General features: G+C 38.5%; 1 protein-coding gene across 6 annotated transcripts in view; it reads left to right on the top strand.

The window, feature by feature from the left end:
- Positions 1 to 15,168, top strand: part of NSUN6 (NOP2/Sun RNA methyltransferase 6) — a 146,460-nt gene that overhangs the window by 4,270 nt on the left and 127,022 nt on the right. For 2 of the 6 annotated variants that reach the window (XM_055092455.2, XM_055092454.2), the window contains exons 3-5: positions 3,544 to 3,884; positions 6,373 to 6,528; positions 12,466 to 12,545. In XM_055092455.2, coding sequence (XP_054948430.1) covers positions 3,810 to 3,884; positions 6,373 to 6,528; positions 12,466 to 12,545 — 311 coding nt within the window. In that variant the 5' untranslated portion in view covers positions 3,544 to 3,809. Of the gene's footprint in view, positions 1 to 8; positions 3,885 to 6,372; positions 6,529 to 12,465; positions 12,546 to 15,168 lie in introns of those variants that run through there. The other 4 variants (XR_010113228.1, XR_010113229.1, XR_010113230.1 and 1 more) reach the window with 3 other exon arrangements.

Below are 15,168 nucleotides of genomic sequence, written 5' to 3'. Positions count from 1 at the left end.
AGGTATATAGTATTATTTCTAGAAATAAAGATGAACCAATCCAAGATTGATTTTTTGTTTGTTTAATCCTGGCAGTATTCTTAACTAAATCGTATTCATTCTTCCCTTTAGTTTCCAGACTTTTTAATTTTATTTATTTATTTATTTTTTGAGACAGAGTCTCGCCCAGGCTGGAGTGCAGTGCCACAATCTTGGCCTACTGCAACCTCTGCCTCCCTGGTTCAAGCGATTCTCCTGCCTCACCCTCCCAAGTAGCTGGGACTACAAGGCACGTGCCATCACGCCAGGCTAATTTTTGCATTTTTAGTACAGATGGGGTTTTACATATTGATCAGGCTGGTCTTGGACTCCTGACTTAGTGATCCACCCGCCTCAGCCTCCCAAAGTGTTGGGATTACAGGCATGAGCCACTGCGCCAGGCCACTTTCCAGATATTATAGTCCCTAATTTATTGTGTCTCAAATGCCAAATAAATTTGAGCTTAGACTGGAGCTGCTGTACTGATACAGGATTGGATTTATGGGTGAATGGGTGACTATAGGTGTCATGTTATTTTCATAGAACCATTCAGGTTTGAAATTAAGAAGGAAAGAAGTTCCCTTGAATGGAGATAGCCAGAGGCAGAATTAAGACCTTTCTTCCAAGATCAATCTGAAATAACATTTTGGCAAGTAAAAGAGGCATGTCTGTCATAGAAGAAATAAAAAGGCAACCTGGAAGAACAGAAAAAGGGAGGACTAGATAGAAATTAGTTAACTGTCTAGCTGGGCATGGTGGCAGGCACCTGTAATACCAGCTACTCAGGAGGCTGAGGCAGGAGAATCGCTTGAACCCAGGAAGCGGAGGTTGCAGTGAGCCGAGATCATGCCATTGCACTCCAGCCTGGGCGACAGAGTGAGACTCGAGGGAAGTGATCACCTAAATCAGTGTTTTATCAACCTTTTAAAATTATCATCCCCCTAAAGAGCCTTTCTAGACATTTTTTCCTGCTAATTCTCCCATACCCTTACCATGAAATTAAATGCTCAGGAGTGATTGTTTTGGTAAGGTTAAGCTTTGGAGTTCCACAAACTAAAAAGAGTGAGATTGTATCAAAAATTGTTTCAGTCCTCCCTGAGTTCCCCACACCCTGGGGAGCCATATCACCCATATTAAGAACTTGTAGCCTAAATAAATCTTATATGGGTGTATTCATAGAGTAGTTTTCCTTTGCTTACATAGCACATATCTACTATGCCAACCTCTTGTTTTGTAATATGCTTTTCTTGGATCCAGCCTTAGAATCCCAAGAGATATCTTCATCAACATTAACTGTCATTACAATAACATCTAGTCAAGAATAGTCTAAATGGCTGGGTGTGGTGGCTCACGCCTGTAATCCCAGCACTTTGGGAGGCTGAAGTGGGTGGATCACTTTGAGCTGAGGAGTTCGAGACCAGCCTGAGCAACATGGTGAAACCTCATCTCTACTAAAAATACAAAAATTAGCTGGGCGTGGTGGTGGGCACCTATGATCCCAGCTACTGGGGAGGCTGATGCAGGAGAATCACTTGAACCTGGAGGCAGAGGTTGCAGTGAGCTGAGATAGCACCACTGCACTCCAGCCTGAGCGACAGAATGAGACTCCATCTCAAACAAACAAAAAAGTCTAAATGTCCTCAATACTGTCCGTGTGTGGCACTAGTGAAGTAATTTCTGGCAAATGCTTTATCAGCATTTTCTTTCCATAGTTTATAGAGATGTTCATCCATCTTTTCATTTAGTCATTCAGTAAGTATTTGAGTGCCTATTATGGATTAGGCTTGGGTACATAGTGGTGTGATAAAGTCTCTATCCTTGTGGAGTTTAAAATGTAGTTCAACTTGTTTCTCCTCCTTTATCGATAAAATACAGATTCCAGCCATCAGTGGTGCTATGGTCACCATGAAATTCAGGCTACATAAATTCCTTTGGAAATGTCTGATTTAGACATTTATCACTTTCAGATGTTTTAGCCATGAAAGAATCTCATGGATTTATTGAAGAAATATGCTATGGTCAAGGACAAGGTATTGGCTCTAGAAGCCAAATTACTAGTCTTTATCCTGGCTTTTTATTTGTGAGAACATGGAGAGTTGTTTCAACCCTAGGAACCTTGATTTACTCTTTAAAACAGAGAAAATGGGCTGGGCGTGGTGGCTCACGCCTGTAATCCCAGCACTTTGGGAGGCTAGACAGTCAGATCAGTTGAAGTCAGGAGTTTGAGACCAGCCTGGCCAGCATGGTGAAACCCTGTCTCTACTAAAATTACAAAAATTAGCTGGGCCTGGTGGCACATGCCTGTAATTTTAGCTACTCGGGAGGCCAAGGCAGGAGAATCTTTTGAACCAGGAGGTGGAGGTTGCAGTGAGTCGAGATCCCACCATTCCACTCCAGTCTGGGCGACAGAAACTCAAAAAAAAAAAAAAAAAAGAGCAGAGAAAATGATAAACAACTTGCAGGTTGTTGTGTGGTATAATGGTCATACATTATTTTCTACTCTTTCTCATAAAGAGTTGGTGTGTCATGGAAAGTACCTGTTCTATGTGTGTGAGTCTGTGTGTATAATTCGGTGTGAAAATTAAAGAGAAAAAAACAATAAAAAACCCTTTCCTATACTTATGTGTAAATTACCATGGTGTGCTGCAAAAAACATATGTCAAGGTGATAGAATTATTTTGACTTTCCTGTACAATTATAAAATGACTCAGTGAGTTTGGTTAGATATCCTCGTTCTTTGAATCTATATCCTTGTCTGCTTATGATGAAAAAAAAGAAAAAAAAATGGCAAGGGTCTTCCAAACTCTAAAGAATATGTCAACTATGATACAAGGAGCAGCCTTATAACTAACTGTAAACACTGTCTGTGGGTTTTAAGTTTTACCTGAGCATTGGATATTAACAGACCATTAGCCCAACTTTCAAAAATATGAACCCTATGAACTTCACAACTGAAGTCAGATCTGTATGCCTGAGAGAGGTAAAATCATGTCATGAAATCAAACGGTGGCTGATGCGCCCAAATTCTGGCCTCATCCTCTAACTGGAGGACATCTGGCAGGACAGCAACTGGGCTGTGCCTTTTTTCAGTCCAGCAACATCTTCCACTCAACCCACGCCATTTGGCAGTTTCCCCATTGCCCCTGGCACGTAGCCCTCCGGTACCGGGAACTAAATATCTTTGACCATCCCGCCCGCCGGCCCTGCCTACTTAACCTGAGGCAGGTGAAAGAGCCTCACGCAGGGTTAGGAACCTCCGGGGGCGTGGCGTAGCGTAACGCAGTGTTGGGGAAACTTGCGGCTGTGGATTGGGGGACCGGAAAGGGAGGGGTGGGCCGCAGGCGCCGGACGTGACGTAAGCCGGAAGCGACTTTCCGCCGAGAAATAGGGGGCGCGTGTTTGGAAATTGATAGAAAAGATAAAGGGACCGAGCTGCTGTCAGCCTGGCTTACTGATCTGCGTCCGTTTCACCACGGATTCAGTTACTAAGCATTTTCTTCTTTTTTTGGTTCTTTGCAACGTGAGTGGCATTGGCTCAGTGATTTCCATGAGCATCTCTACCAGAAAACATTGCCTCGATGAGGTGTGGTGGAAGCCCGGCAGCCCCTTCTAATCGGCTAGGCTTGAGAAAGCGTGTACCTCTGCATTTCCGAAATTAACTCAGCGTGATCGGCAAGATTTTCCTGAGCATCTGGTGTCAAGACACTCGTCACTATTAATTCGGAAAGAAAAAAAAAACAAAACACCGTTTTCCAGCATTTATGTTGGTGGAGAACTAAACAACAGGAAAAATGTCTATTTTCCCTAAGATATCTTTGAGACCCGAGGTTGAAAACTATCTTAAGGAAGGCTTTATGAATAAGGAGGTAGGTCAAGTAAAGATGTTAGTTGATATTTTGCAGAAACTCAAATATTCGCACACTCGAGAGAAATAGAAATAAGTATAAAGGGAAATCTTGACAGCCATCGTTCCTTACTATTTGTCTATCAAGTGTAAAAATACCAATATGTTTCTACAGGTATTAAAGCTTACTGAGATACGAAGTGAATAAGGTATATGTTTTAACATTTAGGAGTGGAAAAGAAGGGAAAAAAGGCATGTGCCTGTCAGGCATGGCACAAAGGGTTACAAGGATGAACAAGAAAAGGTCCCTCTCTTCAAGAACTCGAATCGAATTTTAAAAGAGCGCTGGCTCTGGCACTCAGGTGAAAAGGATTCTGTAATTTGTTGAGTGCCTCTTAAATGCCAGCAGTTGTGCTAGGAGATTTGCATCTTTAATCTTCACAATCTTTTTTTTCTTAGAGGTTTATTCCTCTTTTAATAGACGAGAAAACTGACTGCTCAAGGAATTGTGTAACTGATCCAAGTTGACACAGCTATCAAGTAACTATTGAAATCTGGAGGGAAAGAGTTCAGGTGTAATGAACAAAGGTACAGCTTTTGAATCTCAGGCACTTGATTTGCATTCTAGTGCTTTGTAAATTACGTGGCTTAACCTAGATTTTTCTCTTCTGTGAAAAATTGAGAATGGTTAAAAATATCTTACCAGGTTGTTTTAGGATATTAAACGTAAGTGAATACAACTAGCATTGTTTTGGCATGTAAGTCCTCAAAAAATGTTAATTTTATTTGCTAAAGTCCTCAGTAAATGTTGATTATCTTTGATTGCAAAGCCTGTTGTCTATTCCATTTTACCATGCTGCCTCTAAGCAACTTTGTTTTTTTTCAAATCTTTAATTTTTTAGTCAAGTTAAAAATATTTTACCAGGTTGTTTTAGGATATTAAACGTAAATGAAAACAACTTGCATTGTTTTGGCATGTAAGTCTTCAAAAAATGTTAATTTTGTTTGCTATTGGCAGTGCCTGCCACAGAAGTCCTCAGTAAATGTTGATTGTCTTTTATTGCAAAGCCTGTCCTCTCTTCCACTTTACCATGTTGCCTCTAAGCAACTTTGTTTTTTTTGAAATCTTTAGTTTTTTTAGTTAGAGTAACACCACTTAAATGTTACTCATTTTTGAATATGTTATTGAAGCCATGCCTTTTAGATTTGATTTCTACGTTTCATTTCCAAAGATTAGCTTGAGGGACTAGACTGTATGGAAAGAGAAAATATATTCTGTTGATTTCAAGGGACTTAAAATATAAGGCACATATTAGGAGAAGTAGGGGCATTCCACAATTTTTTTCAGCAGATTTTAAAATGGAGAACATCGTTTTATAAAGAAGATCCAAACGTCTTTCTTTGACACTGCCTCTGCCTCGAGTCTCATCAGTGGTATGGTTTTACAAAATGAAAAGCTATGCCTTTGTGAAAAGTACTGAAGGGAAAGGAATATTAAGTTTTATGCATTTTTTTTTTTTTTTTTGAGACAGGGTCTCCCTCTGTTGCCCATGTTGGAGTGCAGTGACGTGATCACAGCTCACTGCTGCTTCGACCTCTGGGACTCGAGTGATCCTCTCACCTCAGCCTCCCGAGTAGCTGGGACCTCAGACAGGGGCCACCACTCTGGCTAATAATATTTGTATTGTTTGTAGTGATGGGGTTTCACCATGTTGCCCAGGCTGAATGTTCAGTTTTGATAAGACTAAACCTTGAGAAAGTATGAATACTTTTAAGGCTGGTGCATGAGTAGGCTAACAAGTGGTTTGTGAAGATTCTGTAAAGCAGGGTTTAGTCAAACAGGAAAAAAAAGAAATACGTTTCTTGAAAAGCTTCGGTTAATTACAAGGGAATATTGTTGAGTCTTTATACCGTCATATCTGACAGATGTCTTTGCTACTCATCTTTTTTGGATAATATATATTTGTTACATTTAATAACACCATATTAAAAAGCTGATGTCCTAGGGGAATCTTTATATGACAGTGACTATATCAACATTACTTATTCTTTAAATATTGGTGTTTTAAAAGGATACCACCCAGTTTGCTCTTGGATATGATGTTAGCTAATTAGCTAACATCCAACTAACTTGGATATAATGTTAGCTCTACAGAGATGCTGTAATGGTAATGCATTATAAATAGACTGAATTCCTGAATTTATGTGAATAAATGTAGCAGATACTAATATTTGGAAAATGTTCGTAATGCTTTGAAGTTTAGGCAATGTTTTTCTAAGCCCTTTATTTCAGGCATTTTCTTAGGTGTTTATTACCATGTTTAAGCTCAAGAACCCCGTGAAGTATTACTATTTCCTTAGTTGCTATTAACGTATAAACAATACAGCAAAATAGAATGGAGCTGAACAATTGCTAAGCGATGTTTCATTAGATGGAATTAATATATAAGGATGCTCTGCTGACTGTTTTTAATTCTCAGGAAATGTAAACATTAACTTCTTCTTTTTAGATTGTGACTGCTTTAGGTAAACCAGAAGCAGAAAGGAAGTTTGAAACTTTGTTAAAGCACCTGTCACATCCTCCGTCATTCACAACTGTCAGAGTGAATACACATTTAGCCTCAGTACAACATGTGAAAAATCTGTTACTTGATGAACTTCAGAAGGTTTGTGGAAATTTTCTGTCATTTGTACATAATTACATTTTTGCAGTCTACCATGTTTTCCATTAAAATCCTATGAATGATATAATACACTTCCAGTTGTACAGATAAGGAGACTGAGGACCATGAATGGTAAATTCTTCAAAGTTATCCTAGGTGGTAATGCTAGAACTTGAACCTAGTACTTCTGATTCTAAATTTATTCATTTTTGGTGACTAAAATAGCTCATTAATCCCCTCTGGGCCGCATTAAACTGGGCCTTAGTAGCTTCATCATTAAAATACATGTGAAGAAGTCCAGTCTAACCTTAAAAACCTGTGGCTTTGTGATAAGTAGCATATAATGACCAGGAGGACAGATGGTATAGCTGAGATAAGCCCAGGGGTAAGGAGGTACATACTAAGTACCTGTGAGATTATATTGTTAATTGACATAAAAAAATAGATGTTGGGCCAGGCGTGGTGGCTCATGCCTGTAATCCCAGCACTTTGGGAGGCTGAAGCAGGTGGATCACATGAGGCCAGGACTTTGGGACCAGCCTGGCCAGCATGGCGAAACCCTGTCTCTACTAAAACATATAAAAAAATTATTTGGGCATGATGGCACATGCCTGTGATCTCAGCTACTTGGGAGGCTGAGGCACGAGTAATCCCTTGAACCCGGGAGGTGGAGGTTGCAGTGAGCCGAAATTGCATGACTGCACTCCAGCCTGGGCGATGGAATGAGACTCTGTCTCAAAAAAAAAAACAAGGTGTTGAGCGCCTTATGTATGAAACCGGGAAATTAAGATGATGAGTCTGAATCTATTTTCAATGTAAAACAGCATGAGACTTTTTTTATCCAACCAATAAAATAGTTTTGGCAAAATATTCCTCTTACAGATGAAAACAATATTATAAAATGGCATTTATGACTTCTAAGCAGAAAGTATGAGTTATCTTGTTTATATTTTTTTGAGTTATCTTGTATATACTTTTTTGCTTTTGAAAGCTTTGCCTTATGTGTTTCATACACTGTACACTGAAATTTACCTCAAAAGCAATGTAGGATGTAGAAAAATAGATGCTGAGAGGTACCACATAAATTGTATACTGTAGTTATTCAGTGACTGGTAACATGTAACGTGGGTGTCAGCAGACTCATTTCTGCCTTATTTGTGTCTGAATTAAAAGCGAGAAGCAACTATGATTAAAGGGTTTCCATTTGTCAATCACAAGCTGTGTTTAGTTATTTAGAAAATTTCAGAAAATTATCACTGAGTCACTTATCCCCTTTTAAAAAATCTCTCTATTACATTTATGGACTCTTTGTCATACTCTCTTTAGGAACAATTCTATAAGTACCAAGTTGTGAATAGACGACCATGTTATTAGAAGAACCAACTATGGCATCTCAGTGTATGAGACCAAACCTTAGTATAATAATTAAATAAGATTTTTAAAAAATTAATCTGATTTTTATTGATAGTGATAATCTTATTGAGAGTAATGACAGGTATAAAACATAAGTAGTTGCCCTAAGCAACTAAAATCATTACTTTTCCATAACCATGTGTATGTTTTCAGCTAATAAAAAGGAAACTGTTCTGAGGCCCACTGGAAGTATCCATAACTCAGATCCAGATTTTTTTTGTTTTGTTTTGAGAGGGAGTCTCACTCTGTCGCCCAGGCTGCAGTGCGGTGGCACGATCTTGGCTCACTGCAACCTCTGCTTCCTGTGTTCAAGCGATTCTCCTGCCTCAACCTCCCAAGTAGCTGGGACTACAGACGCCTGCCACATTTTTGTATTTTTAGTAGAGATGGGGTTTCACCATATTGGCCAGGCTGGTCTCGATCTCCTGACCCTGTGATCTGCCCACCTTGGCCTCCCAAAGTGCTGGGATTACAGGCGTGAGGCCATGTGCCTGGCTTTATTATTATTTTTTTTCATAACAAATGATTTCCAGAACCTGGATATTTTAGCATCCTAGTCTGGATATACAAGATCCCACGGGCTAGGATCAGTCACTCTGGGCTTTGGGTCCCTTTCTTTGAAGGTTAACGTTGGACAGGGAAGCTTTGGTCAGAGTCACTAGATAGGAAACCAATGGTAAAGCAGTACCCGATTCTAGTAAGAAAGCATACTTGGAGGAGGTTTTAGGCTGTGGATTTCTTTTTCCTTTCACGTTGAAAAGTTCACATGTCCTAAAGAGATGTCCTGAATAGGATGATATAAAAGTAAGTGTTTTGTCCCCAATATCTGTGCACCACATATTGAGTTATTATTATCATTATTTTTTAGATGGAGTCTCGCTCTGTTGCTCAGGCTGGAGTGCAGTGGTGCGATCTTGGCTCACTGCAACCTCTGCCTCCCAGGTTCAAGCGATTCTCCTGGCTTAGCCTCCCGAGTAGCTGGGATTATATGCACTCGCCACAATGCTCGGCTAATTTTGATATTCTTAGCACAGATGGGATTTCACCATGTTGGCCAGGCTGGTCTCGAACTCCTAACCTCAAGTGATCTGCGTGCCTTGGCTTCCCAAAGTGTTGGGATTACACGCGTGAATCCCATATATCTCCGTGCCTGGCCTGAAATTTAATAATATAAAATTTAATTAGGCTGGTGACAATATGGAGAAGCTGGAATCTTCAAACATTGTAGGTTGAAATGTAAATAATATGATCTCTTTGGAACATTGGTGGTATCTTAAAAAGTTAATCATACTCTAAAACCCAGCAATTCCACTCCTAGGTATATACTCCAAATAAATGAAAACATATGTTCATATAACTTCTCCAGCATGAATGTTCATAGCAGCACTACTCATAATAATCAAAAGGGGATACTCCAAATATACATCAGCTCTTAAGGAGATAAACAAAATGTGATATATTCATACAGTAGAATCCTTCAGCAATAAAAATTATGAACTAGAATGAACTGATACATGCTACAGTATGGATTAACCTCAAAAATATTAAAGAAGGTAGACACAGATGCTACATATTGTTTCAAATTTTGGATTTTTTAGCTTTTAGAATATTTGCACGTATATAATGAGAGATAAAGGATGTGGGACCCAAGTCTAACATGAAATTCTTTTATGTTTCATATTCACCTTGTATACATAGCCTGAAGGTAATTTTATACAATATTTTATATAATTTTGTTCAGGAAACAGTTTATATACATTAAACCATCAGAAAGCAAAGGTGTCACTATCTCAGATAGCCATGTGGACAATCTGGTTGTTTGACATCACTATCATTCCTGACTCTGAATTTATATACAGAGAAAATTGTATTTATATACATTTTCTTTTTTTTTTTTTTTTTTTTTTTGAGAGGGAGTCTCGCTCTGTCAGCCAGGCTGGAGTGCAATGGCGCGATCTCAGCTCACTGCAACCTCTGCCTCCCAGGTTCAAGCAATTCTCCTGCCTCAGCCACCTGAGTAGCTGGGATTACAGGTGCGCTCAAAGACACCCAGCTAATTTTTGTATTTTTAGTAGAGACAGGGTTTCACTGTGTTGGCCGGGCTGGTCTCAAACCCCTAACCTCAGGTTATCCACCTGCTTCGGCCTCACAGAGTGCTGGGATTACAGGAGTGAGCCACCGTGCCTGACCTATACGTTTTCAGTTTTGTTTTGTTTTTTTTTTTTTTTTTGAGACGGAGTCTCACTCTGTCGCCCAGGCTGGAGTGCAGTGGCGTGATCTTGGCTCACTGCAAGCTCCGCCTCGTGGGTTCACGCCATTCTCCTGTCTCAGCCTCCTGAGTAGCTGGGACTACAGGCGCCCGCCACCACACCCGGCTAATTTTTTTTTTGTATTTTTAGTAGAGACAGGGTTTCACCATGTTAGCCAGGATGGTCTCGATCTCCTGACCTCGTGATCCACCCGCCTCGGCCTCCCAAAGTGCTGGGATTATAGGCGTGAGCCACCGCGCCCGGCCAACATTTTCTTGTACTTACTCATATGTAAGCACTTAACAGTAAAAAAAAAAAAAAAAAAAAAAAAAAAAGACATACCTTAATACAGTGAAAAAAATAATGTGTTCAGGGTAACTAAGCAGCACAGTAGCATCACCAGAATACCTGAATTAGCTGTTCAACAACAACAAAAACACAGTAGGCTGGATGAACTGTGTTGTGAGCCTGCATTTTGACTTTGACCAGTCCAGGTCAAGTATGGAATTTTCCACTTCTGGCATCATGTCAGCATTCAAAAAGTTTTGGATTTGTAACATTTCAGATTTTTAGACTAGGGATGCTTGGTTTGTATTCCATTTATGTGAAATGTCCAGAAAAAGGCACATTTATAGAGAAAGAAAGATAGTGGTTGCCTAGCAATGGGAACAGGGATTGACTGCCAGTGAGCGTGAAGGATCTTTGTGGGATGATGGAAATTGTCTAAAACTGGAGTACAGTTCTTTAAATTTACTAAAAATCATTGAATTGTACGTTTAAAATGGGTGAAATTTATGGTATGTAAATTATCTCAATAAGGCTGTTTTAAAATAGCATAGGGCAGAAACCAACATTAAAAGAAGCTGGTGATATGCTTGGTTTGGAAAAAAACGTGTGTTATGAAGGGTATGTACATGTGTGGTTTTATGGGTTTTATTTATATATTAACATGCTTCTAATCGAAAGGGAGAGACAATGACCTTTGGCTTGAGAAGTTTTGATCTCTGTATAAGATATTTCTACAGTCTAAATCAAATGTTACTTATAAAACAAAACAAAAATCGAAGTTCATTATCTTCTCTTTGGCAAGATTTGTTCCCTATAATTGGTACTGTAAGGCTATAAAAATGATGAAGGAGGGAGGGAAAGAGAAAGGAAGGATTTGATTGATTGAGGTGGAATTTATCTTTCAGATTGCTTATTAGTTATCTGTTGGATAACTATACCCTTTGGAAGAAGCAGAAGTTCAGAGAGCTGGTGACTTGGTAGATATGAAGTTATATTTCTAAAATGTGCACGATTATTTTTTGTTTCCTTATCAACTTAGAAATCAGTAAATTGATCTCAGAAGTTTTCTGTAGATAGTGTATGAATCCTGTGGGGCAATGCAAACATACATTGTGGTGATTGGTCTTTTATGTAGTATGTGAAAATGGAGTTGATAAACCCTAACCTACAAGGCAGACTTGTTGTCAAATATTTGCGTGCTGCCCTCTAATAGAGTATACGGTCCCTGTCATCCAGTCCCCTATGCAGCTGTTTTTTATTCTTTGTAGGGTGTCCAATTGTCTTCTGCTTGTGACAGTGGTACGCTGGTACATATTTAACAAACCCTTTCTGGGAAAAATAACCCCAGTTTGTGGTGTTTGTTGATTTCTGTGGTATAAATACTCACCATGTTGCCTGGTAGCTACATGTGTGACCATGGAATTGGAAAGAGATGCATGCAGTGGCTCTCCTGAGCTGATGTGAGCTGGCTCCCGCACCTGTACCTGCTTTCAGTGTGACAATCTTCTGGTTCTCTTATAATAGAGGATACTGAAAATCCCAAACCTCTACCATAAACATTTCTTTTCCTCACCAAAGCTGACATGGATGCCAGTGTTGATTGTGTATATTAGGCAGTATTTATCAATAGTAATCTCAGTCTTTAACATCTTATTCAGAAACTTTTCTTAAAGGAATACTACATGTAATTCTATATTAAATAAAAGTTTCTAAAGTAAATCATTTAGGGTAACCACGGTTTGTGTTTATAATGCCAAATAGTAAGCAAAATTGAGTCTTAAAAGGAAGTTAGGATACTTCAGAATTAAAATAGAGAAAACATTGTTGTTTTGAGGTCTTTTGGATTTTTACAGTATCCCGTGGAATAAGGTGAAAGTGCCCCAGAGCTACTAGGGCTTCATGCTGTGGTAGATGATGATACTGAAAAGTTCCATAAGTTGAAATGTATCAAATGTATGGATTGCTTTATAATCATGTTTATCTTTAACAGCAGTTTAATGGATTAAGTGTTCCTATTCTTCAACATCCAGACCTTCAAGATGTGTTACTTATTCCTGTTATTGGACCCAGGTTTGTAAGAACTTCATTTCCAAATTATATTATTCTCAATAAAAGTTTGTCACAGGGAGCTTTTTAATTGTTCAGTGATAATACTAAGTTTCTCCATTGTTAGCAACTTTCTATAGATAACAGGAATTCAAAACTTTATAAATGCAGACTTTAGACTCTGTCATGGAAAATAATACAAAAGAAGACTAGGAATGGGCCCAAGGATCTTGAGAATAATGCATTTTAGGTCCATTTAGTGCAGTGATGTTTTTCCCCCCCACTTTCTGTGAAGTTTTATTTCATTTGTTTACTTGTGTTTCATATGAATTTTCAGTGCTAAATTAAAACTCTTTTTTGAGCTGCAACAAAAATATAGAGTAACCTGTTTGCTACTTTCATAGCTGATATGTTTGTAAAATTTTATTTTTTGAGAAAGCATCCTGCTCTGTTACCCAGGCTGGAGTGCAGGGACACAAGCATAGCTCATTGCAGGCTCGAACTTCTGTACTCAGGCAATTATACCACCTCAGCTTCTGAGTAGCTGGGACTACAGGTGCGCACCACTGGACCTGGCTAATTTATTTTTTATTTTGTAGAAACAGTCTCACTATGTGTCCCAGGCTGGTTTTGAAGTCCTAGCCTCAAACAATCCTCCCACCTTAGCCTCTCAAAGTATTGGGATTACTGATGTGAGCCACCTTGCCCAGCCTGTAAAATTTTATTCATAATTCAACAATTATGTTAAACTACTGTGTGCCATTTATGTTCTACGCGTTTACGTACTTGGAAAGCATATGTTTGAAAATTGAAAAATAGGTTTTCAGGCTGGATCTGGTGGCTTACTTACTCCTGTTATCCCAGCACTTTGGGAGGCTGAGGTAGGCGGATCCCTTGAGCCCAGGGGTTGGAGACCAGTCTGGGCAACATGGCAAAACCTTACCTCTACTAAAAGAAATTACAAAAATTAGCTGGGTATGGTGGTGCATACCTGTCATCACGCTATTCAGGAGGCTGAGGTGGAAGGATCATTTGAGCCTGGGAGGTGGAGGCTGCAGTGAGCCATGATTGTGCTACTGCAGTCCAGCCTGGGAGACAGAGCGGGACCTTGTTTCGAAAAAAAAAAAAAAAAGGAAAAATAAGTTTTCATAGTATAATGATTATAATGGAGTTTTATTCCTATGGAGCATTTTAAAATTCCTAATTATGGTCTAAAATCTTTTTAAACTCCTAAGAATTATAATAAATATAGCAATGCTTTTGTTAAAATTGAAGTTTGTTAAAACTTCAATTTAGTGGGCAGCAATAGAGCAGTGGTTTAATAAACTATGATTTGTCCATGCAATGGGGTAGTATATGGCCTTTAATATGGGAGAATTCTACTTACGAATCAGAGAAGATGTTTATGATCAGTTTTTAAGTATCAAAAGCAAATTGCCATACTTGGGATAATTACTTTTTTTGCAGTTAATAAAAGTACACAACTGTGGATTTATGTATATTTATTTACATGTAAAAAAACGTCTGGAAGCTGTAACATACCCAACTTTTAATAGTGGTTAACTCTGAGGAAATTAGATTGGGAGAGAGGGGGGAAATAAAAGGAAATTTTCATGTGTAATATTTTTGTTTTTTGTTTTTTTTACTATAAGAATGTATTTTTGCAATTAAAGTTGGTTTGTATAGGCTCATTCTATTTAGTTTAATTTTTAAAGTTTTTCATCTTGTATTCAGTTGTTTAAAGGTGAAATTTACATACAGTGAAATGAAGAGATCTTAAATGTTTAGTTTGTTGGGCTTTGACAAATATGTACAACTGTGCAGCCAAGACCCACCCCAGTCAAGATAGAGCATTTCCATTATCCCAGAAACATCTCTTGTACTCAGCTACCCTACCAGGAAGCTGCTCTTCTGATTTCTATCATCTCTTAGTTTTGGACCAGTTAGTTGCTACTATAATAGACCAGAATCACAGATCTTTGGAGGTTACTACACTCCTTATGAGGATGCAAAATTGTGCTTATTTAGGTTCAAACTTTGGCCATTTCTTTTTCTGTTAAACACTTCTTCTTTATTCTTTAGTTTTATTTAGTTTCCCTAAAGATAGAGTTCAATTAGGTTTTTCTTTATAGAAGCAAGTAAAAGTTAGAGTTGTACGTAAGTATAAAAGTAATCATCTGTTACATCTCCTGTCCCACCTCACCTCCCACTTTTGTCTCTCTGAGCATCAAATGTGATTTTTTATAGACCGTCTCTGTGCTTATAGCTGCATACATGAATGCACATGCGTAATCATGTGTACTCATTTTTAGAAAATAGAAAAGATTACAATGTTCTGCAATTTGCTTTTGTGTTCACTTAAAAATGTATAATGGATATCGTTCCACGATTATGTAACACTATTTCATTCTTTTTAATGGCTGCATGAACAGTATATTTTATCATTTAGCTCAGTTTAAATTTTCTATCCTCCATTGATAGACATTTAGTTTTTTCCTGTTTTTCATTGTTACGAGAGGTGTTAGAGTGAATATTTGTGGACTTGTATAAGCATGTCTGCAGAACAAACTGATATGACACAGAATAACCAGTGCAAAGGTCTGTGCTTATTTTAGTTGGAGACATATTACCAGATTACCCTCTATAA

Source organism: Pan paniscus, chromosome 8, assembly GCF_029289425.2.
Source record: "Pan paniscus chromosome 8, NHGRI_mPanPan1-v2.0_pri, whole genome shotgun sequence".
Classification (NCBI taxonomy): Eukaryota; Metazoa; Chordata; class Mammalia; order Primates; family Hominidae; genus Pan; species Pan paniscus.
This window is presented reverse-complemented; position numbering and strand designations above follow the sequence as displayed.